This window comes from Odontesthes bonariensis, chromosome 16 (assembly GCF_027942865.1).
Source record: "Odontesthes bonariensis isolate fOdoBon6 chromosome 16, fOdoBon6.hap1, whole genome shotgun sequence".
In the NCBI taxonomy this organism is placed as follows: Eukaryota; Metazoa; Chordata; class Actinopteri; order Atheriniformes; family Atherinopsidae; genus Odontesthes; species Odontesthes bonariensis.
This window is the reverse complement of record NC_134521.1, coordinates 21306679-21332613: the sequence shown is the minus strand read 5'-3', so window position 1 is coordinate 21332613 and position 25935 is coordinate 21306679. Positions and strand designations below refer to the sequence as shown.

At 42.8% G+C, this 25935-nt stretch overlaps 1 protein-coding gene across 1 annotated transcript in view; it reads left to right on the top strand.

Annotated features, from left to right (window-relative positions):
- Positions 1 to 251: 251 nt before the first annotated feature.
- The window catches only part of wwc1 (WW and C2 domain containing 1), a 58672-nt gene continuing 32988 nt past the window's right edge, over positions 252 to 25935 (top strand). Inside the window, exons 1-5 of the mRNA XM_075486573.1 lie at positions 252 to 1273; positions 17245 to 17354; positions 20842 to 21045; positions 22978 to 23054; positions 23502 to 23581. Of these exons, the coding sequence (XP_075342688.1) occupies positions 1155 to 1273; positions 17245 to 17354; positions 20842 to 21045; positions 22978 to 23054; positions 23502 to 23581 (590 nt within the window). The 5' untranslated portion in view covers positions 252 to 1154. The remainder of the gene's footprint in view (positions 1274 to 17244; positions 17355 to 20841; positions 21046 to 22977; positions 23055 to 23501; positions 23582 to 25935) is intronic.

Here is a 25935-nt window from a genome sequence, read left to right as displayed (position 1 = left end):
TTTGAATCACTTTGAGGTAATTTTGTATCTCTTTTATTATTGAAAAAAAGATGAACCTTTAAAAACAATAAAAAAAAGCTTGAAATAGAAAAAAATAATAAAAGTTGTCTGATTCCACAAATAAAGACAGTCAGGAAAAAAGGCTGAAATCATCCTGATGTTGTTTATTGACAGGAAGTCTAATTTTGTATACTGAATTGGTCCGTACTCGTTTTATTTTGAAACCGGAAGTGAGACTGTTAAGTGACTATTATGAGTATGACTTGCTGACCGAAGTGGTCGGGACTGAGGGAAGTTTACCGCCGCAGCCGGAGCTATCCTCCCGACTGCATTTGAACGGAGAATTTAACAAGACAACAGAGAAGTTTGTGGTGGATTGACGGGATTTCAACGGCTGTGGATTCGCTCATTACTTTCTTCTCCGAGGGTGGTTCAGAGCGTTCGTTACCCCGGGGCTGGCGGCTAGCATCGGTTACTGTTGCTAAACATGGTGGCCTGGTGGTAGGAGAGAGGAGGCGAGCTCCGTCTGGGGAATTTGGAGGAATTTTTGTAGCCGCTCGGACCGCTTTTTACCGGGAAACACCGGAGCTCCAGAGACGTTCGCGTCTTTGGGTTGGTTTTTCGTGCAGGTTTGTGGATTTAGGGAGCCACACCGCCGCTTCTGTCGGGGTAAAGACCGAGCAGCAGCCGCGGAGAGAGGACCAGCACCGTCCGTCCGTGTTCTCTGGACCGTGGATAATTGTGGTTTACTTCAAAAGTTGTCACCAGGCCGCCTCAAAGTTTCCAGCCCGATCGGGAAAAGTTGGAAGACACGCTGGAAAAAAACGACACGTTATAAATGAGATTAGTTTTGACCCCCGTTGTGTTTATACTCCTGATGCTGTGACTCTCAGAGATGAACTGGTGCAGCCAGCTGGAGCAACTTCATCCTCTGAAATAGGTCCCATTAACTACCCTATTTTTTGAGGTTTGCTTCGTGAATAATCTGTGGATTATTATGGATTATTATCATGGCCTAATCCCGACCGTTTCAGGACGGGTATTTTGGGAGTAAGTGCGGATTTTTGACGATGATGATGACAGAGAAAAGCGATGGTTTCCCTTCGTTATGATTCTGAATAGAGAGGAGTTAATTACATGGAGACTCGCCTGACATGCCAAGGAAGGAGTTGCCACTACCTGAAGGTTGGGAGGAAGCCAGAGACTTTGATGGCAAAGTTTACTACATTGACCACATTAACCAGTGCACCAGCTGGATCGATCCCCGGGACAGGTAGGAATGTGTGAGCTCACCTGAAACAGGTGCTTTGACCTTAGACCCCTGACATGTGTTCATTGATAGTCAATGGAAAAGTATTCTGAATATATGTGCATCATTCCTCGCTGTAATGAGACAGAAGCACAACACTTTAGGTGACATTAAACTGCAGAGTTGACAAGCATTTATTGTATAACATAACAGTCCTGTACAAAAGTCTTAATTCGTCCTTTATTTCTTTATGTTTTCCCTCCAAGCAGCCAGACTTTACTGTAATCTTTTAAAGTGGTCCTTAAAACATTTGAGGAAACTGGACAAGTGGAGGACAAAAGAAGTGTCAGGCCTAAAAAACTATCTACAGCAGATGAACAGTATCTAAAAGTGACGTCCTTAAGAAAGAGGAAAAAAATCCAGCAAAGACCTGAGACAGGACCTGAGAGATGCATCTGGACCTTCAGCTGATCCATCAGCTGTTGGCCCAAGCCTCATCAGAAATGGGCTCCATGGAAGGGTGGCTGTCAAGAAGCCATTCTTAACCCATTTAGGCCTAAAACGCCTGGAAAAGAATGCCTGTAAAACCTATGGGCGATTTCAGAAAGACCCCCTAAAACCTGAAGTTTTTCTGGAAATTCAGCAATTGTGTCAACGCCTACTAATTGATTGATTTCTCAGCCTCTGTAGCAGATAGAAACAAAATTCAAAAAGTATTTGAGAGCTTACACCTGTGGCTTTCTTTGGAAATTGAGTTTATTTACAAACACCTTCATGAAAATAGAAAATGTAACAAGTAAAGTGCAGGAACAGCACTATTTTCAATAAAAAAAAAACGGTAATAAAATTTTATATTTAAATTATTTATTTATCTATTTATTTTATCGCCAGTAATCTCTTCGTACTGGCAGCACAAGGAGTCCCATGCCCATACACATTCCAATAAAAGTTATCATTTCCGGCACAGTTACGTGTGACCACCTTGCCATCTTTGCTCGAGCTGGAGTCTGAAGTACCTGGTCACTGTATCTATTCGTCTCGGAAACGAGATGCGCCCAAAGCTCCTCAGTAAAAATATGATTTAATGCCTGCAACGGTGTGGCATCTGCAGGTAAATCGACTTTCACCCCTGGTGTGCGGTTGAAATCTCTCCGTCGACTACGGTGGTAATTGTCAGTCTTCCACTCACTTTCAAACCCTTCAAAATCATCCTCGTCGTTATCGTCATCCTCAAACATAGTGCTTGCTAGCCATAAATCTCGATCAATTGGGTCAGCACGTTCATCAGCATCATCAAAGCCAAGAAACTCCTCAAAATTGCTACCGTCTGAAATGTCTTCCCACTGAAAGTCCTCCATGCTTGTTCGATGTAACTCTACTTAAAAACAATGACACAAGGAAATATGACGACACTCTCACGTGTCTATTATAATGCATTAAATTGGCGCAGGTCAATAATTGGTGCAAAACAACCTTATACATGAAAAAAGATGTGTACGCTTTCCCGGCCTTAAAGGGGAACTCCGGGGCATTTGAAGCACAATCCCATTGCTAGAGGTTGTCAAATACTGACAGTAGGACACAGACAGGTGCAAATCTGCGCTCCCTGTGTGGAGATCGCGCTGTTCGCGCAGCCTGTCATGCGAGGCTAATACGTGGTGGCTAGGGGCAAGCGCTAACCCTTCCACGTAAAACAACAACTTGCACACGGCAGAAACGTCACACCACTTTATAAACCATCCGACAATAAAGTCACAAGCCTTACCATCAAAACCATATGCATGGTTCTCACATTACTGGCATGGGGACGTTACAAAACAACTTTATAAACAGCATGTAACTCACCGGTTGTCGGTATGCTCGCGCATGTGAAAGCCCAAAAGAGTCAATGGACGATAATCCCATATACAAAACAATTATCTTCTCTAGAAAAACTGCGTTCAAGTATTTAAAACATTACAACAATATTACTGGGCATGTATTGTTGTAATGTTTTAAATACTTGACCTCAACATTACTGAAGCAGTGTGGGATCATCCTGACAGAGAACGGAACAAAAGGCAGCCAACATCCAAATAAGAGCTTTGGGATGTCCTTCAAGAAGCCTGGAGAACTATTCCTGAAGACTAGTTAAAGAAATGACAGAAAGCTGGTCTAAGAGTGTTCAGACTGTGTTGGGAGAATGCTAAGAACAAATATTCACTTTCAACCTCCTTATAATTGTACAAAACTCAGTTTTTGTCATAGATTCTTTATTTAATTTTAATGTTTGACCATATTTTAATAAATGACTGCACCTATTTCCTTTTTTCCTGACCATATACATAAAGAAATAAGGGTCGGCTCAAGACTTTTGCTCAGCTCTGAATGTTAAAAAGTCAAGGAGGCTCCCAGCAGTCTTACAACCTTTTTATGAAGTTATTCCACCAGAAGTTGATTAACAAAAGAAAAGGGCAGTGAATCGAACTCGAGGACAGCAAAAATTACAAGAAAGAAGTCGTTTGTATCATTTAAGGAGAATTTTATGATTATTTCTCTGTATATAATCGCTTGTCTTTAGACTTTATTTATGTTTTATAGACTTATAGATCTTTTTAAAGACGAGCAGAAGCTATAACCAGGTTGGAAGCCGCAGCCAGCGAATGGCTTTAATAAGCAGTTATTGGAGAAAAGTGGCGCCTCATTTGCTATAAAACATCACTTTTCTGAGTTCTTCTGCAAGATTTGGCTTTTTTAATTTTCATTTCTGTGCCCGCTTGGGTTGTGGATATCTTTTGGTTTCAGACGCTCACGTCTTGATAAAAATTTCACCGTCCAGGCTGGCCGTCTGAGGTTGTAGAAACCTGGTTGTAGAAATGAATGGTGCTCAGCGTCTGTCTGGATAACTTAATTTCATAGAAATAAAACAATTGGAAGCCAATGTCTTCATGCACCATTTTTAAATTAATTGAAAGTAGAGACGCAATATTCCACTTTATTTGGACTTCTGATCCGATTTGGGTATGTGAATTTGGGTCTCTGTCGATTCTGATATGCTCCGGTATTGAATTGGCTTTATGTGAATCTTATTATTCTTATTATTGTTGGTCGGGGGGGGATTTGTGTAAAGTTGGGTGTTAGTAAATCAAACATTTTTATTTTTGAAAGAGCAACATACCCCAAAAACTGATAAAATTCTAATGTATTCCTAACCTTTATCTGGCTGCTGAAGTGAGTATTCGAGATTAAAGTCCAAGAACTTCACGGACACATAAATATTTACACTATGAAAACTTAAAATCAACTAATAAGCTGAAACAACAGTGTGCATAGCTGCTTCCTAACTCTGAACAGGACGAATAAAGTCAGTCTGTACTGTACAATGGGTGACTTTCAGTGTGTAAGCCTCTTAATAATGAATGGAAACAATAGATGCCTTTTAATTTGACCAACAGTTATAAGATGAAAGGAATTTTTTTTTTGTAGAAACTTTATATTGGATAAGACGGTGGCTATCTGAATGCTTCGATCTGATGAATGGAATTAAATGGTTTCCAAAGAACACACTATTTGATTAAATGGAAGTCGTGTCAGTTTGAAAGTTGAAATCAATGGAGGTCAATGTCTGGACTGTTGGATCTCAGAGTAAAATGAGTGAAGGTCCAATTCTGTCTGGGTGTTTGAACACCACAAACAGATAAATGGAAGGCAGATGTCCGACAGGTTAGATTTTATAGTAAAATAAATGGAGGTCAAGTTTTTGATGTTTGCACTCATTATCAGTCGGTCTGATCAGTTGAATCTCAGTCAAATGAATAGAAATCAATGGCTGTCCGAAATATTAATTTCACAAAAAAAGGAGCACAGTTCAGTGGCTGTTTGGATGTTTAGATCTTATGTTTTATTTCTGCTTCTTGAACATTTAAACGTTTTTCATTTCCATCTCGAATTTTCACGAGGAAATTATTTGGTGTTTTTTGTGGCTCATCTGAAACACATTGGTAGTCCATACTATACAGATTTGTAGCAAAAGCAAACACAATTTTTGCGAATTACTTTCTTGCATATATACATTTCTACATTCTGCCAATTATTTAGAATCTGAAAGCCTTAATTTGTCACAAAAACACTGCTGAGGTATAAATACAGCTTGACAACAGGGGTTATTTTGGTCTGCTGTACAGCTCCCTGAGTACATCCTGCTCTTTTACACAGCTGTAATTAAAAATCATGTATGGATAGCTTCTTTTTTTCTGCTCTGTTATAGAAATCCCTCAGTGTAATCGGCTTAAAGTGCCGAGCATGACACAGTCCCACTCGTACAAAACAGCGCAGGGTGGAGAGGAGGGCAGATTTTCTCGGGGACTCGTTTTTCATCTCCACCAGTTACTTAAGACCCCTCGGGCTTTGACACCAAATCTCTTTAATGGCTTATGTCTGGAATTCTTAAGTCTTACCAGTTGTTTTCTTTTTTCTTTTCTGTGTGGAATGTTTTATTGTAAACCAACACAGGATCTTATTGCAGTTGTTTGACTTTGTCTACTGTATTTTACACATTTTTTTTAAATTTTTTTTTTTAGACAGGATGTTGCTTGTTTCTTCAGAGAAATTTACCCAGAGGTAGGAGCAACTTCAGAATTGATTCACTTCTCTTGGTGAATTGGATCATCGTGTTTATTTTTTATTTTTTTTTCGAGGGACGGGTGTTTGGCATTAATAAATGTAGGCTTTTCAATTGCATAAAGTACAACAGGAAAGAAGTGGAAAACTGGTCCATAGACGAGTGGCAGCATTTTAAAGAGATGGTTCGGAGTAGATTCACCCTAGGGTCATTTGAACTGTGACATCCAGCCAAGTAGCCCACCCGAAGTTTTTTCCGATATTGGCTGAACATCAGCCGATTTACCGAGTTATCCCGAATAGCTTAGTACAAGCGCTAACGGACCCTGGCAGTATCTCCAAAATTACCACACTAAAATCACATGCCATGACACCAAACTTCTACAGTAGTACAAATATGGTCTGTACTCACAAAACGATGCATTTGGAAGTTTGTACATAGTCCAGGAGTTTATTATTATCAACACAAGCCTAATAGCTTCTCTGCTGCTAAAGCTGCGTCGACGTCACTTCCTTGATCTGGGAGCTTCAAAGTAAGATGAGGGTTGATCTACTACTGTAGACAACAAGGCAAGGCTGCTCAATTTCTCCATTGATAAAATAAATTCACAACTCTACAACATAAAAAATCATGTAGAATATAGCATACTTGACGATTCCAACAGGGAGTGCACCTGATCACTCAGACCGGGAGCTGCTGCCAGATTTACAGGATGTAAGCAGAAGCCCTCTGCTAAACGGTAAATAAGAGGCGAATAGAAGAGGTTAGCATTTTGTTGAACGGCGGTATCGTAGATGGGACGTGAGGCCCCCAAACCAAATGCTGTGTGAGAATTTTCCGATTCAAAAGTAAGCTTGTCCATCACGTAAACCATTGTTTCTGATTTTAAAAGACTTAACGTTGAGTGTGGGGCATGAACTTTGACTGTAAATAACACGATGTTACATCTCTACCTGCTACATCTAAAACAGTATCATGAGCCTACATCTGAAAACCTGCACCAGAACATGAGTACGATCAGTCTTTTCCATATAAACTGAAAAGAGGTGGCCCAAGAATTGAAGACAAAGATGATTCGTCACCATCTGTGATGACACACATACTGTTGGAAAGACAGGATCAGCCTCTTGTTTTGGTCAATTTTAATAAACAAAACGACACAGATGGATATTTGATGTCTTGAATGAGGTTTGAACAGTGTGTTGTTGGTTGTGGTCGTCCAGTTATTGTGGCGGTTTGTGATCTATCACATCCACTTTCTCCTGTTGGTAAAACTCTCTCAGTTTCCTTCACACTCTGAGCTCTCAGAGCACAGAGGAGGATGAAAACTTTAGCAAACAAACACACATTCCTGAAACACACGACATGAAGGAGCGAGCAGAGCGCCGACTCGCCAACCAAAGGGTCGATTCATATGAAATCCCTTTCACTGCCTGCCAAGGTGCACGGGGTCGAAGTGCATTGTGAGGCCCTGCAAACTGTTAACTGGGATCAGAATAGTGCCTGGCTCCGTCGCTGCTCTGTGGTTGTTTTTAATGCTTAACCAACTCTCCCATGACTTATTTATTTGTGGTGGCTCTCAAAACGGCGTCAAGACCTCCAGGAATGTGTTTCAGTTTGGGACATTGGTGGTGCTTTTGTTCACGTGTGTGAAAATGATCCAGTAATGCACACATTTGTCTTCGCTATGATAAAGTTTCAAAGTTATTTAAAGGTCAGTTTGTTCATTTGAACTTACAGAAGGATCAGGTTGTATCTGAGCACTTCTCGCTCACATCTTTAACCTCTGCTGAAACATCTGACAGCCATATTGTAAATTCTTTAACCACCCATTTGCTACTGTCTCCTGTTTTGCTTTTAGCCCTCTTTTCACATGTCTGAGTACTGTCATAAGTACGAACAAAGTGGGTACAGTAACAGTAGAGTTTGGGGCCTTCAGAAAACGGAGGAGAGGGTGCTGGACCCTTGGTCGGTGGGTCATCATACCCGAGTGTCTAGAATGGAAAAAATCAACCAATGTCAGCTCTTACAGCTATCTGGGCATTTACTCAGATAACCTGAGTCAGACTTATGGTGTTCGGTGTCAATCAGAAGCTCCTGTTTTTATTTTATCAGTCCAAGGCAGATTTCCCAACGAAAGTGTATTGTGTTGTATCACGATGAGGAAAGTGGTGATTCACAATGTTACCGTGGTTAGTCTGTGCTGTATATGATACTATTGCACCTGTTTTTTTTTTGTTTTTTTTTCTATGTAAAAATTGAATACATTAGTAGAACATTGAGGGTCTATGGCTTTAAGCGGCTTCAGCTGTAGCAGGGAGGATATTTGGGTTAGATTGAATTAGGATAACCAGCGTGAGACCGTTCAGGCTAAGGTTAAATGGGTTTGGGTTTAGACCAAGAATCATGGGATGATTCACCTCAGACACCCAGACTGCTTGTATTGTGGTTGTCCAGTGGATAACAAGACCTTAGAGGGTAACATGCTGTTAATGATCTTAGTTCTTGGCCTGACGAATGTGGCGGGCGCTAGAATTGACGAATCCGCACCTGGCCAGCAGGGCACCTTAATTAGCCTTGCATTGCATTGACGGCATTTTAAATATCGAACAATCCTTCTCCCCAGCCACGCTCTCCAGCATCTCCTGGGGGATACCGAGGCGTTCCAGCCCAGAAGGGATATAGAATCCCTCCAACGGGTTATGGGTCTGTCCTGGGGCCTCCTCTCAGTTGAACGTGCCTGACAAAACTCTAAAGGGAGGTGACCAGGAGGCATCCTAACCAGATGAACCACATCAGCTGACTCCTTTTGAGCTCCCTCAGGATGGTGGAGCTCCTGCCCCCATCTCTAAGGCTGAGCCCAGCCACCCTCCAAAGGGAACTAATTTCAGTTTTATCTCAGAAGTGATTCCTACTGTGATCCAGCGAGCAGAGTGCGCCTCAGGCTTTGGCATAAATATTAATTACACTGTGTTTAAAAACTTTGGCTTCCTGGAAGAGGGAATCGACATAAAAAGAGACAGAAACATTTAATGAAATTCATGAGCTAGATGGTTTAAATTCTCCAACCCTCCCGTGTCAGTTACAGGAATGAAGAAAGGCCGCACACCTTTAGTCACCGTCAGCTTTAGAGCATTCAGAGGAAGAGCGGAGGTATCTGATGGTCTTCATTTGAATATCTAAATGCACCCTGCAGCTCGACACAGCTTCCAAATCCTAGTGCTGATTTCCTGTGTTTAAACCCGCAAAGTTTATTTTCAACATTCTTTTGCTCTCGTATGACTCGTTTTCTGCCCACAAACATAATAGAGAAAACCAGTCCGTCATAAAAAGTGGCCTGAAGCTCACTCAGCATATCAAGCTAAAAGTTGGGCAAAAAAGTAAAATCCCAGGGAGGTTTCTTTGGGGGGGAAAAAAGTGCCCGTGAAGTGGTTATAAATTCTTTGGAGTGCAGTATCTTCTTTCCACCCTTGCAGTGACGCATCTAATGCATATCGTCAGGTGAAAGGAATGTTGCCTACCAGATAACACACCGACACTGGTATGAGAAGGGTAGAATTTGCGAGACAGGCTGCCGTTTTTATGATCAAATCACCGTCTATTTGGAATCATGGTGGATTATACGGAGTGTGAAGGGGGAGGTAGTTGTGTGTATTTGTGTGGTTACTTTACAGTTGGACCTTGAGCTGCTGTGTAATGCAGTTGGAGGAATTTATGTGCTTTGAATGAGCGTTTCTCTGCATTGCCGTCACCGTTGAGTCACCGTTTAGCTATGCGGCTTACCTTTCTGTGTGTTTACATGTTGGCCAGTTTGCATCAGCCCGGTGTGGCTCTTTACCTGGGTATCTCACACCTGGGGGGGCAGATAAGTTTACTCTTGATAACCTGTAACTTAATTTTGATGCCAACAGCCCAAGAATTGAGTTTTTCCTGCTGGAGTAAGAGATAAGCCTCTTAAGAAAACATGCAGCCCTTCATGTGATGCTTACTGAAAGCTATGCTTTTTAATGGTAGGTGTAGTTATGTTAGGATTACCTGTGGGAAGTGTAACCCAACTATTGCCTCATGTCTGCAAGGATAGACTTGAACCCTATCACCTTCTGCAGCTACTTGACGGATTGTACTGGTTAGCAGTTGTATAACTGGTAGGATGCAACCAACGAGTTCCCTCAGAAATGTGGTCAATTTAAGGAAAAACGGAGAAATTGAAACTTTACTTTGTTCTAGTTGGTGGTGTTGGTGAAGATGGTTATCCTGCCTAACTGGCCAACCTTTTGTCCAAGCACACATGGAAACTTTTGGACACCGTACATGTGAAAACTCGGCCTGCTTCTACAAGCTTTGCCAGTGGAAGTCACGGAAGCTGTTATGAGGCTGAAAAACAAGGATAAAACCATGAGAGACATGGATCAAACCTTAGGGTCTCTGGAAGATCATTAAGAAGAAAGAACGCTCTGGTAGACCAAGACCTTCACTTCTGAAGACAGAAGAATCCTCGAGAAATAATCAAGACTGCAAAAACAGCTGCATTTTCCCTTCTAGTAGCAAAAAGTGATTATTAAGGTGTAAGAATATCATATGATTCTGCATAAAAAAAAAAAGGGCATCTCTTTAAGTTTCTTCAATCAATCAATAAAAAAAAAATCAGCTGTTCCTGCAGTTGGTCAAAGCCGTTCAAATTAAACCACAAGCAGTACAACTACAGCTAATGTGAAACATTTTCGGCTTGCTGTTCGGGGGTTTTTGTGCTCATTATCTGCTTCTATCGTGTCATAGCCACAGCAGGCAGTATCTGAGATCCGCTACAGGTGGCTATTGAATGACAGTGAAATGGAGGCAGTTGCCGTCAGTTGGTCCCTGACTGAGCACAGCGAGTTGAGGTCAGCAATTAGAGGGCAGGATTTAGTGGGTGAGAAGAAAGAGGAAACTAATAATGGGGATGTGGGTACCCAGCCAGCCGGCTTTCTCTGGGATCGGCAGCAGGCTCCCGTTCCTCTAGAGACAAATTTAGTGCGGAGCTGAGGGGGTCTAGTCGGGCCCCTTTCATTATTCACCAGCTGAAAAAGGACCCAGTTCAGTTGCTCTCTGGTTGTTAGTGTCTGCACACAAAACACAAGAGGCAGCACGTTAGAAAAAGACAGAGATGAGCCTCAATTTCTACCCTACAGGTTGTGTCTGTTTATTCCGTTTGATTTCAGTCCTGTTTGGATAAAGTTTCTGATTGTATGCGTCTGCGTCTTAAAAGTTAAGCATGAATGAATGAGCCTTAAGGCTGAAAAAACAGCTTTGTGTTCATGTTAGCAACCGTTCTCAGAGTAACTGTTCACATACCTGCCTGTGTAGAATGGTCGTTACCGAAAGGATCCAACAGGGAGGCCCCCTTCTGTTCACCTGCGTATTGCAGCATTCGTATGTGTAACGTTAATTCCTAACACTGATGCAGGATATGCTCTGCAGCTGCGATAAACATGCGTACACACAGTTAACTGCAACTGTATTTTAAGCTTAAAGTGCAACTAAACACAAGCTCAGAAAATATGCTTGCTTCAAAAATAAAATTAAACTTTTTTTTAAAAAGTCGAGTACTGCCATTGTAAACAACACTTACTTTTCGTACTTTTCTGAACACACATCTCGGAACTCATCACAAATCTTGAATAGTGACACAGAGCACCTGTGAACTCAAAGAAAAAGGGGACCTTTTCAAATCTTCTCAAATTGAATGAAAAATGACAATTATCCATGAAAAGTAGGATCAAGCCAATAAACACGCTGCATTGGGTGTACTAACAAAAAACAGTGGATGGGAGCATTGAAAACCAATTCTTATGGTTTATTTTGTGTTGTGACAATAAAACAATGCATTGTTTAAATGCGTACGTGATTGCAGATTCACATGGCTTCATGAAACCCCTCTTTGGAAAACATAGAAACATTGTTCGTCTTTTATCTTCTCTGAAAAGACTTGCACGAACGAACATTAGCTGTTCGGCTGCAGACGAGGTTAATCTCTACTTTATAAATCCTGTTTTTACTAAATATCTGCTTTTGTTTTTTTGTTTTTTTTTTCAACATGCAGGCTCATTATAACATGCTGATTTAATAAAAAAGTTAACTAGATTGAGTAGTTTATTCATCACATTATTTATGATTTTCTAAACATTTCAATCCTTTTGTTTAATTGAAGTCTGTTTATTATCAATCATTATTTGATGCCAGTTTGTCGTCGTCATAAGACCAGGTGGTTGGTTTTGGGCCGCAGCGGTTAAGTCGGCTGCGGCCGCTGTAAGGCTGAGGGTTGCCCCGGAAACCTCCAAGCGATGCGTCAGCGCTGCTTGTGGAATTCCACGAGTCGGTATCCTCCTATTGTGGCCCAATAGAGGGTCCCCCCCTCTGCTCCACCCTTTCTGTCCTACTCTCCCCTCTCAGAGGTGAATAGAGGACTCAGTAACAACAGACTGTCCACCTCCACCCCCCATACTCACCCCGCCTCCCAACACAGAGGGCAACTTCAGGTCCCAACTGTTATTCGTATGACTGATAGTTCTGTTGAGAAAGCAAAGAAAAGCATAAAAACCTCACATTTAAGGAGAGAATTTGTGGTATTTTCGTCTGATTCTGCAACCATGAACAAGACAAAGCTTCTGTAAAAGGTAGATGGATGGGTGGAGATTTCAAAAATTTTGCCACAACTTGGAAAAGTGTCGACTGTCCCACATTGACATATCATCTTGTTGTTCTGTGGATGAGGATTCACCAAATTGACTGATCCTGCTGCTGTTCTCCCAAACTGGTTGTTAGGCAGTGTTTTTGGTCAGCAGTTTGGACCAAGAAAAATGTCCGCATGGGACAATAAAGTACATTCAGTTTGATTAAAAGCGATGCAGATACTTTGAGTTGTTTAAACATGTTGATATATTAGTTTTTAAGTCCCAAAGCATGAAGTCATGCAAAGAAAGAACTGGTTTTGCATCACGGAACATAAAAATAATCTGGTTAGTCTTACATGTTAAAATTCAGTTAAAACCATCCTAACCTGTGAAGTACAACAACACATGACATATCTGTCTCATTATTTATTATCAAATAACACAGACAAAACACAGAGGCTGTGTTTGAAAAACTGAGTGAACCCCATGATTCCAACAGCTTGTAGAACTTCCTTTAGCAGCAATAAGTTCAAGTGATGGTTTTCTGTTTGACGTTATCAGTCTCTCACATGGTTGGGGAGGAATCTTGGCCCACTCTTCTCTTCTTTCCAACGTTGCTTCAGCTCATTGAGGTTTGCAGCACTGGTTTATGCACAGCTCTCTTTAGGTCCCACCACAGCATTTCAGTCAGGCTGAGGTCTGAACTTTGACTGGACCATTGCAACACTTTGATTCTTTCCTTCTTCAGACATTCTGTTGTAGATCTGCTGCTGGGTTTGGGATCTTTGTCCTGTTTATGACCCAGTTTCAGCCAAGCTTTAGCTGTCAGACAGATGGCCTCACATCTGACTCTAGAACACTTTGGTAAACAGAGGAGTTCATGGTGGACTCAATGGGCCTCATGCAAGAACCGTTCGTACGCACAGATTTGTTCTTAAATCGTCCGTACGAGTGATTTAAGAGAATTTGTGCATTCACCAATCTTTTCGTATTTTACGTTTTCTTTCAGGTACGAACAGAATTTACGAGTGATCCAGAGCTGTCGTAGGAGTTTCGTAAAATAGTCCGCTGTTATTCAAATCAAGTTTGCTTGACTAATGGATTGTATATTTAATTACTTTCAAGAAAACATAAATAAATATACATTATACCCCATAATTATGCTGACATTATTTTGTTTGACTTAAATTGTGCACTATTGAAGGTTCATTTGAATCTGTAACGGGAAGCGCAGCGGCTGTCTTGCTACTTTTGGATGCCTTAGTGTGTCAGGCTCTTGGAAGAGACCGTGTAGATACCCATGTGGAGACAGACGAATGGCTGACATCGCGATTAAGATTCCCAAGGACTGTGCTGCTACAAATATGCAGCTTCATAGAGCCACAACTCCAGAGAGAAACACGCCGATCAAACCCAATTCCACACACGCCCACCATCCTTACCATCTTTGGATTTTTGGCCACTGGAACCTTTCAGAGGGAGATTGGAGACAGATCGGGTGTGTCCCAGTCCTCTGTGAGTCGTGCGCTCCCCTTGGTCATCAAAGCTCTCATCAGTTTATCACCCATGGTACATCAAATTCCCATACACCTCTGTCCAACAAGTACAAATTAAGAGGGACTTTCATGCCGTGGCTGGACTGCCAATCATGCTTGGAGCACGAGACACATATACGCATCAAAGCACCCGTGCTGTCGGGAGCGCACTGAGCTGAAGGCCATGTGGGTGCCAGATTTGCGCAATATTGCCATGATGAACGAGGGTCTCCTACTACCTGAACCAGCCCAGGCAGACAAGAAGCTGTGGTGCCACAAGACCCCCCTCATGGACCACCCCATCAAAGTGCCATCATGATGAGGCAACAACTGATTGCACGGCTTTAGTTGCAGTCATCAAGCGCCTGGCCATGGAGAGACGTTTTTTTTAAGCCATTTTCATATCAAACCAATTATTTTTTTATTTCGGTGACATGGTATTAACATCACTCCTAATTGCTTCCCATTTCTTAGCTTTAGCAGGTCCCATAATTCCACTGCTGGCACTGCTAAAAAATGACAGATTTTCCTTTTTGGATCTCTGGAAGCAGAACTTCAGTCTCAGAGCCCGTAAAGTTGTTCTTTTTGCGCCTTGATGTCAATTCTCATGACTCAACACTCAACACTTCCTGTCACAGGAGAGAGGAAGCACAGCCTTATATGGTATCATTTTGGGCGTGGAGTATGCAAATCTACTATCCTCGTGCACGTGAACTTAGATACGCACGAGTGGGATTCATCATTTACGCAGGTCGTTTACACACTTTTTCCGAAGTTAAGAGCGTTTGTTGAATCAGACGTGGCGTGTTCGTACGAGACCTTCTTACGAAAAAAGTGAGAGAAATTTAGAATAAAAATACGAAAATGTTCTTGCATGAGGCCCAATGACTGCAAGGTGTCCAGGCCCTGTGGCTGCAGAACAAGCCCAAACCATCAGCCCTCCACCACCGTGCTTGACAGCTGGTATGAGGTGTTTGTGCTGATATGCTGTGTTTGCTTTTCTCCAAACGTGCTGCTGTGCATTATGAGCAAACATCTCCACTTTGGTCTGCTCTGTCCAAAGGACATTGTTCCAGAAGTCTTGTGGTTTGTTCAGATGTAACTTTACAAACCTGAGCTGTGCTGCCATGTTCTTTTTAGAGAGAAGAGGGTTTCTCCTGCAACCCTTCCAAACAATACTTGTTCAGTCTTTTTCTAATTGTTCTGTCATGAACTTTTACATTTAACATGCTAACTGAGGCCTGTAGAGTCTGAGATGTAGCTCTTGGGTTTTTGACCTTGGGGTGAACTTGCTGGGATGTCCACTCCTGGGAAGATTGACAGCTGTCTTGAATGTTTTCCACTTGTGGACAATCTTTCTCTCTGTAGAATGATGGACTCCAAATAGTTTGGAAATGGCCTTATAACCCTTCCCAGATCGATGGGCAGCAACAATTGCTTTTCTAAGATCCCTGCTGATGTCTTTCCTCTTTCATACAGAAGTTTTTCACACACTACTTCTCCATTTTGTCTCATTTTTTGTTAAATAAATGATGACACCGTGTAATATATCTTGTACATCTGAGGATGTATTTATCTGATTTTAACAGGTCCAAATTAATCTATTTTAAAGTCCTGATACGTGAACCCTTAGAACTGAAAGATGGTGAGCTTTTTTTTTTTTCACAATAATGTAACACCAGTTTACCTCTGAGCTAGCCTGGGAATTCCCATGCTGCTTTGCGCTCGATTTCATTCTCACTGCAAAGTCAGCCTGGAAACCACCGCCCTTATTTTTGCTAGAGTTTGGGAACCAATCACAGAACGGGGGGGCAGCAAGACGATGACGTCTATGCGCTACACCGAAGCTTGTAGAGCGTTAATCCAACATGACAGCGGACACAACGTTACCGTTCAATGCAGCCTTAGAAAGTGTTTCGGAGTAGATTCACCCTAGGGTCATTTGAACCGTGACATCCAGCCAAGTAGCCCACCCGAAGTTTTTCCGATATTGGCTGAACATCAGCTGAGTTACCGAGTTATCCCGAAAAGCTTAGTACAAGCGCTAACTGACCCTGGCAGTATCTCCAAAATTACCACACTAGAATCACATGTCATGACACCAAACTTCTACAGTTGTACAAATATGGTCTGTACTCACAAAACGATGCATTTGGAAGTTTGTACATAGTCCAGGAGTTTATTATTATCATCAACACAAGCCTGATAGCTTTTCTGCTGCTAAAGCTGCGTTGACGTCACTTCTGGGAGCCCAGAGCTTCAAAGTAAGATGAGGGTTGATCTACTACTGTAGACAACAAAGCAAGGCTGCTCAATTTCTCCATTATTAAAATAAATTCACAACTCTACAACATAAAAATTCATGTAGAATATAGCATATAGGCCTACTTTGTTAAATTTAAGTAGCTTAGAGCGCAAGTTTACTTTTATTTTCCATTTTTTTTCTTCTTCCTCGTCGAATTTCTGTCGTCATCTGGTATAAGTGATACAATTGGCTATGAATCGCGCGCAAAGCAGCATGGGAAGAACCTGACGTCATTTGATAGACATTCGTAGCGCCCAATAAACGGCTCTAGGCATTCGTAAACCACGCCTCAAATACGAGAAAACGCACACCTAGTTCCCAGACCACCATCTCATCGAGATTGTGGACGCGTCAGCCAGGCTACCTCTGAGCTATACCTGCTCTCTTCCTTTCACGGAGCTGCAACTGTTATCTTCAACGATGCTGAATTGAACTCAGCCGCCAAATCCATGAACCGATTCCCTCATGCAACATCAAAATGGCAAATAATTTGTGACAGAATAGTTGAGTGATCAGTTTTTCTCTCTTTTGTGTGAGTTTGACAGCAGTCTGGTATGAGTACAACAAGAATGCTTTAACTTTAAACATGTCTCTTTAATAAACACCAGGAGAAACAATAGTTCAGTTAGTTTATAGGTGGATTATAAATGACGGGGTTACATGCACTGCCTGTGAGGTTGTTCAGAGGGATCAAATGTTTGTGGTGTTCAGTAGAACAGAAACACAGGCTTAAATAACTACAGTAAACTGGTGTGGGTGGGTTGTATCCCTGACTATACAACTATATTATACAATCCCTGTGACGCAGAGCTTTTCGTTCCTTGTCTTACTCTTCAAATGTAAGTTGTCTCTTTTCCTCTCACCGTGACCATCTCCCTGTATCTGACACGGTTCTCTTTCTGCAGGCAGACGAAGCCTCTGTCGTTCGCCGACTGTTTTGGAGATGAGCTGCCGGTCGGCTGGGAGGAGGCGTACGACCCCGTCGTCGGAGCGTACTATGTCGACCACAACACCAGTGAGTTCTGCTGCTCATTTTCTGAGGTCTAATTGAGATGTACGACACAGGCTTTGGTTCAAAGTACCTGTTGGTTGAAGCACAGTGCGTCTTTGTTGCGCTTAAACGCAAAGTTTCCGAACAGAAAGTGACCCTTGGAATTATATCAGTTTTAACCAGAGAGGATCAACCAACAAGGCTTCAACAGGACGTTGGCGAAGGGTTCGTTTCTGTATGTTTGTATGTTGGCGAAGGACACACCGCCATGCTGGCTGTGGAGAGTTACGGTGTGTTTACGTACGTCACTTGTCCTCAAAGCCTGTAATTTGATGAAGTAAACACAGACATAATGAAGCTATTCCTCCAGCTCTATATAAAGATATACCGTCATTTTTGGACTATAAGCCGCAGAAGCTAAATTGAATGATGTGCACATATATAAACCGCACTGGACCATAAGCCGGCGTTTTTTTAATGTTTAATTATCATATGTAAGGGTTCGTGCACAGAGGGGATTGTCGAGAAAGAGGCGGCTGTTTGAGGAAGCTCCCATTTATTAACATTTCAACAAACAAGTTGCATATTTGCACAACATTTTCAAGTGTTACCATTTAGTGCAATAGCAGCTACAGAACATGTACTATGCTGTGTAAACTGTACTGTATCACATAGCGTTTCAGACACACAAACTTTTCAACTTTCAAACTTAAACGGTGCGCTCCCAGCGCAAGTACCGGCAGTGATCTACAGCAGTGGTCCTTGGCATGAAAAAGATTGAAAACCACTGATCTACATTATACCATACAGTAGTACCATAACAAAAAAAAAAGCTTACAGCGCTTGACGAGGCAATATCAATGTCTAAATTAAATGTTTATTAAAAAGTGCAAAATAAAGTGCCTGTAACACGACAGTAAGCGCTTAAGCCTAAAAGTTGCAGTAACACGGCTGCTTAAAATATACGGTAATCAGCCTACCAGAACAGTCATTAATCCTCGTTTTCACTTTTAGGCTAAGGTGCAGTACACGGCTGTAACCAGAAAAGTCAAGTCATTTATCCTCATCTTCGTCTTTTTCCTGCGTAGTAAAACCACCAAAGTCCTCATCTTCAGTGTCGGAAACGAACAGGCTCAGGGGGGCTTCGTCAGCCACTCTCCTCTCTCTTTCGATGTTGCTCTCAAAACCAACGAACTCCTCTTCGTCACTGTCGGAATCAAACAGCCTCTGAAAGGCCTCAGCTGTGGCGGCGTCCTCCTCTTCATCACGCAAAAGTCCAGCCATTCGGAACCCGTTGGTGATCGTGGATGTTTTAACATTCCTCCACGCTGTCAGGATCCACGTCGTAAACTTGAGCGAAAGTTTCTTTTCGCATCCGACCAGTTTTGGGGAATGATTTATCGCCGCTAGTCATCCACACCTCCCACTGATCGCGTAGTGCCACTTTGAACGCACGATTGACACTGATGTCGAGTGGCTGCAGATGCTTCGTTGTGCCCCCAGGAATCACAACTGGAATGGAGTTTGTGCTCTTGATGGCTGCTTTAACCGAATCTGTTATATGGGCCCTCATGCTGTCCAAAACGAGCAAAGCTTTTTCTTGGCGAAAGTATCCTCCAGGGCGCTTGACATAGCACTCATTCAGCCACTCCTTCATTACGCTTTCCATCATCCACCCTTTCTTGTTGACTTTAAAGGAGATGCCGTTTGGGATCTTTTCTTTTGGCATTGTAATCCGCTTAAAAATCACCATTGGCGGAAGCTTTAATCCAGATGCTGTGCAGCCAAGAACACAAGTGAAATTCGTTCTCTCGTGGCCAGTGGTTCTCAACGTAATGGACAATTCACCTTTCTTGTTAACAGTTCTAGCGAGAGGCAGGTCAAACGTCAAAGCAATTCATCCATATTTATGATCTGGTCTGGTCCGATGGAATATTCCTCTATCTTTCTTTGTGTGAATTCGCCGAAGTTTGTTATTTTTTCCTGGCAGTCGGGAGGGAGTTGCTGACACACAGTCGTCCGTGCCCTGATGGACAGTCCCTTTCGCCTCGTAAATCTGAAACACCAGGATGGTCCACCTCTAAAATTTTCAATTTTCATTTCGGTGGCGACTGTTTTGGCCTTCAGTAGGATCTGCACAGTGGAAACACCTCGGCCGTCTGTTCTCTGTGTGTTCACCCAATCTTCAAGAAAGTCTTCAAGTTCGGGCCATCTGCTTTTGTTACCTCTGAAAGCTTTTTTTGACTTTTTGCATTGAGACAGTTTTTCCTGCTGGTGTCTCCAACGTCTCACCATTGACTCATTGATGCCCAGGGTATGTGCAGCAGCTCTATTTCCTTCGTTTACTGCCAGATTGACTGCCTTTAACTTAAAAGCTACATCATATGCATTTCTACGTTTGTTTTCCATAATGAGGGTGTCTCACAAACTGTCTCGCTCTCGTAATGTCCGTCTGTCTCGCTGTCGTTCTGTCTCTCTTACCACTCGCGGTTCCACTTTTACTTTTGCGCGCTCTTTTCCAGAAGGCGGAAGTCCTCTGGTGGACTGTAACCTGTAAAATCCATAGATTTAGGAATTCCCCTAGTTGCCGTTAGCTGTAAAAATCCTTTAGATTAGCCGCACCGTCATATAAGCCTCAGGGTCGAAAAATGGGGAAAAAGGCTCGGCTTATAGTCCGAAAATTACGGTAGATAGTTTCTCTATTGATCCCAGAGGGAAATTGTTCAGTAGTGAAGTTGTAAGTTAGCAGCAGATGCTAGTAAACAACGCTTTCTCATCAACAGTAATGGAGCAAGCCGGAGATGTACACGCCGTAGTAATGCATGTGTACCTTTAATTACTGCGTCTAAACATTTTGTATATAATTGCCTCATTAAACAATTGTATTTGGGGACAATTGTTATAAAATGAACAAAAACTTCCACAGAAAAACACTAAGTAAATGAATGTAATACATTTTTTTTATTCTAACTGAAGTATTTTGTAACTCTTGTCTGTTTTTAAAAGTGCTGTAAAAATAAAGTTAATATTATCATTACTTGCTGTGACAAGCCTGTGATGTTATGCATAATAATTTGGAACCCGGTGTAAACCTCAGTGTTTGCCTTTTTAATTTCCTCCCAGAATTTTGTAAGAACTGGATAATCCTTAAAAACATGGAAATGGTTATTTTATGTTTGGAGCTCCAGCATGATTGGATCTCTTCTTTGGGGGCACCTTTGTAACAACGAACCTTGTACTTTTCCATTGTTGTAAGCTTAGTTTTCCCATTCCTCCTTAATATATCTTGTGTTCCACCTTCTATTTCTTGCAACGCATTGTACAATTGTGACATGTTTCTTTGTCGTGGACCTGAATTAGACTCACCCAACTCGTCCTTTCTTATGGTTCTTACCAGATGGCGTAGATGTACCCCCTTTATTAATATTTTGTAATGAGAAGCACTTTGTGACGCATGTTCTTTAAAAGTGCTGTGTGAATAATTTACTTTACTTACTTACTTTTCCTCCAGAGAGCACCCAGCTGCAGGACCCGCGGGCCCAGTGGCAGCGGGAGCAGGAGGCCATGCTGCGGGACTACCTGGCCGTGGCCAGCGACGCGCTCAGCGCTCAGAAGGAGATCTACCAGGTGAAGGAGCAGCGGCTGCGGCTGGCGCAGCGCGAGTACCGGCAGCTCAATGACGTGTGGAGGGACAAGTCGACATCACAGACGAGCTGTGAGTGAGGTGGGGGGAGGGGCTGAAGGGGCTGTTTGTTTGGATAATATATGGCACTTTTCCACTAGCTCGGCACGGCTCGGTTTGGTTGTGTTTCCATTTACAACCGAGTATACTTCGTGCCTCCTCGACGTGGGCGGGGTCGTCGTAACACGGCTGCGCGACCAGAACAACAACAACAACAACAACAACAACATACGAGGAGGATAGCATGGAGGACATCGAGGCGCTCGTGTTGCTACTCACCCTGTGGCTTTTTGTCGCACAGAAGGCAAGAGAAGAGAGCCGGAGAAGACTCCTGGCCGCCAGACAAAACAGTATTGAAAAGTGACGACACTCATCGGCCAATTAGTGGAAGGCAGTCGTCGCGTTTTAGTAACGCTTCGGCCCGCTCGGAACCAGGGCTGAGGTGATACGGAAAATCTACCCGGTTGCAGGTACTGCGTGCTAGTGGAAACACGCAATAGACTTAAGGCGGATTTACAGTTGACGCGTCGCTCACGGCGGTGGCGGCCCGTGACGGCCCGTGACGGCCCGTGACGTCAAAATGACGTTTCAGGTCGGCGCTTGCCTTGAAAAGACGACGCAACGCGTTGTCGTGCACCAGTCGATTTTTGTAACTTGGCTGCGCCGAGAATGACAAACCGGATGGACCAATGTGAGACCAGGCTCAGTCAGGAGGTGCGTTTGTACAGGCACCTGTATGAAACTGCAGTGAAACAGCACAGGGACCACGTAAACTCCCAAAACTGGTGCACAGAGATTGGCAGAACTTTGGGGAAAGAGGGAGAGTTTTGTAAGAATGTGTGGAAGAAGCTACGGGACAGATACGTGAAGGCAAAGAAGAGGGCAGAGACCTTCAGACCTTCACCTCTATTGACTTCAGACCTTCACCTCTATTGACTGAATTAAAAAAATTATAATGATCCAGATACTGCAGCAGTATCATTGATGACAGTATTCCTGCTCTTGACAGTGGCATTGTTTTCTTCTCCACTTTCGTGGTTGTAGAATAGCGGTAACCTTCACGCAGCAGCGACACCTCTGTGACGGAGAAAATTGCAACTACTGGTGCAACGACTTGCGCCATTATATATAGCCAGCACGAAATCGTGACGTCATCAACACCGCTCGCGCTAGCAGACGCGGCAACCATGCTAGAGCCTTTAGGCTACATTCACACTGCGGGTCTTCATGCTCAGTTCCCATATTTTTGCTGAGATACGTTTATAGTTTAAATGTGAACCCCATCGGACTCCAATGTGAACCGTCTATGGCCCTGAAGTGACCTGCATGCGCAGAAGAAGACATGACGTCACATGCAGCACGCTGCGTTTATGAAATGAGACCAATCGATGAGTCAGGTTTTCGTGTTCCCTTTCCTTTTTTTCTTTCCTGGTCAGTGCTCGTTTGGGGTAAAACCGCCCCAAACCAGCAGTTGATGTGACTGCGAGACGTATGTCCGGTCGGTACAGAAGTGACATTTTTCTAACCCTCCCCGCCCAATCAACCGAGTCCATCGAGATCTCCAGGTATGAAGTCACCCTTATAGACATCCGGAAGTCTCTGGTGACACAAGACCTCCTCCACTTTAACGTTTTCTGTTTTGATTTGAAACGGCATTAATTTAAACTTGTTTTAATGTCGCTGTTTAAACACTTTGACACTCAGTTTTCAATTGAATTTCTTATTTTAATTGGAACTGTCCAGACGACAGTCCTTGATACCGTTTTCTATCAGTTTTTACAGCTTTTCTTTTACAGATTACAGTTTCTGGCAGTAGAGACGACAGTAAAGACGCATTTCCTCACAGTGACTTGAAGCCATGGCTCCTATGGTTGATTTTCTGCCAGATCTCACAAGTTTATGACAAAAAGCACAAGTTTCAGCTCTTTAACTCAGCTCTCTGTTTTCTGTTTGTTTGTCCTGCAGTGAATTCCAGATCATCGTCCTCCAGCAAATACGACCCAGAGATCCTCAAAGCTGACATAGCCACAGCCAAAAGTCGGGTAAGAACAGTGGAGAAGATGCAACCGAATCATTTGTGATCAATAATTCCAACTTATTTCAACCAGACATACGTACCACAGGTCAAATATCCAAGAAAAAGTCACTTTCTGGAAACAAACATCCCTTTCCTCCATTCAGTCTGACAGAAACCAAACGTTTGAACCTGTATTGGAAAAAAGACTAATTTCCTGCAATCTCTACAACTCTATAAGAACATTTTAACCTCAGTAATGGCCCAAATAAACTGCAGTTAACGCGGCAAAAGTCCAGCCACAAACTCCAAGTGATTATGACACAAAACTCAATCAACTTAAGCATCATCGTCTGTCATTCTGGACACATTCGCTGCCGCTGAAAATAGACCCAAACAAGAAGCCGCGGTGCTGAGAGTCGGAGCATGGCAGGACGTTGCATCCCTAACAGTTTCCCCCGTCCTTCTGTCGCAGGTGAACAAGCTGAAGCGAGACCTGGCCTGCATGAAGCAGGAGCTGCAGTACAAAGAACAAGGCTTCAACACTCTCAGAGAGTAAGTGTTTCCATCGTTTGTTTAAACTTAAGACTTTATTTTCTCTCTATGAGCTTTTTAAAGACCCGGGGAGGACCCTGAGCTCAGAGTTTGTCCAGATGTGGAGCTGTTTGTGGTGTTCTCTGACATCTGGTGAATGTAGTTGCTGTTTCTAATAGTTGTTTGAGCTGTCTGTCTTTTATTATTTAGCTAATTGATTATTCCATTGATTTTTGCAGTAATATTCAATGATTTGAACGTAGCTTATTTAATTTGTTTTTGTCGCACTTTCTGTCATACAAACTTATTCATTGATTGATATTGGATGAAAAATCCAAAATTCTGCAGCATCAGATGAGTAAAAAACTGAGCAGAGCCTTATAGAGAGTTTCATATGCTGCGAGTTCAGAAACTGAAGCTTTATTGTTCGTGATCATCAGAAGAACGCAGCGGACGTAAAGAAATTGAGCAATCGCTGGTGTAAACGAGCCGAAAAGAAACAACCTCTGACTCTGCTGTCAGGACACGTGATCTGCTCTCTGCTTTACCACCGGCACGTTCGTCCGATCCGATGAAACTGCAACACGTCTCGCTTTGCCTCGGGATGTTTGCCTGCCACTCGCCCGCCAAAAAGAAACTTCTGTTCAGCTTCTAACCACCAAGTTGTCTGACAGCAGAAATAAAAATGCATCGAACTCGACTGCGGCAGACTGTCAGAATCCTCCCGCCTCCGCCTCCTCCGTTTGTCACGAATTCTTTTGTAAAGAGGAGATAAAGACGTGAGGACTTCCACCTGTGGAAACGGCTCGGCGTTTCAGGGTCGATGCAGGTGAGCCGCTGCTTATCGCCTCGGCTTTATCACACATTCCATCCCACCATTAAACAGCAGCACAGCTGTCATTACAGGAAACGCTCCGTCTGTCTGACCTACTTCTGCGCCGCAGAATCCGAAGCGAGTTCCTCTGAAAGAGGGCTGAGGCCTTTCTGTCGGACGCTGAATTGAGCAGGAATGTCCGCTCTGTTTGCCTTGCCCCCTGCAGCACGGTGAGAGTGTCAGGAGGATTAAACAGCAGCTGAAGCTGAGCCGTCGGACGGCATTCCTCCGAGACTTTCCTCTCCCATTGCAGCCGTCTGACGGCATTCCGAAATAGGCTTAGACTGGAATGCAGCCACACACTTCGGTGCTGATAAGATTTCACTAAATAACTGCAGCACAGGAGGGTAAAAGTTATGTTTTCTGACAGCCTGGTCCAGACTTTTCAGTTTGCTTTCTGCTGGTTTTTGGCCCCACAGTTTTTAATATTCAACGCACAAATATTTTGTGGAGGATTGACAGTGTAGAAAAGCAGAGAAATATTAGATATTTTTCCCCACAGAGACTGTGCAAGTAAAGCTAAATTACAGTTTCACAGTTTGTAAAGGTTTGCAAGCAGACATAGATGGGTTTTTAGATCTTTTTTTCAGTCAAATGAATATTTAAAGTTTCTCACAGCTTCACTCAGATACAGCTGAGACAGCGATGTGCACGATGATCACCGTCCACGTGACACGTGTAATGTGGCGAACTTTCATAAGGGGCTGAAATATTCCTGAAAAATATTAGGACTTCATCAGGTCTTAATACAACCTCATAAACACCACATGACATCTTACAAGTAAGCCTTGTACTGTTCAGTCATTGTCTGATTGTGCTGTCATGAACTTTAACATTTAACATGCTAACTGAGGCCTGTAGAGTCTGAGATGTAGCTCTTGGGTTTTTGACCTTGGGGTGAACTTGCTGGGACGTCCACTCCTGGGATGATTTTTCCACTTGTTTATAATCTTTCTCTCTGTTGAATGATGGACTCCAAATAGTTTGTAAATGGCCTTATAACCCTTCCCAGATTGATGGGCAGCAACAGCTGCTTCTCTAAGATCACTGCTGATGTCTTTCCTCCTTCATACAGAAGTTTTTCACACACTACTTCTTCATTTTGTCTCAGTTCTTGTTAAATAAATGATGACACCGTGTAATATGTTGAGTGTTTTTCATCTGAGGACGTGTTTATTTATTTTTAACACCTGATAATGAGGACAAAAATCATTCTATTTAAAAGTCCTGATATGCGAAACCTGAGAACTGAAAGATGGTGAGCTTATCAGCAGCACCTGGCTGCTGCTGTGGAAGCAGTAAGGGTTCACTTCGTTTTTCACGCACCACTTTTGTGTTTCGTCTCAGTTTTTGTTCAGTCATTAACGGCACAGTGTGATATGTCATGTGTTGACCTCATCAAACTAGAACTGAACGAGGTTGTTTCTCTTTGCCGAGCGTCCAGGTTTGAGTGCAGAGCCTCTCGTTCTGTCTCTGTAAAGCAGCTGTTTGGATTCTAATC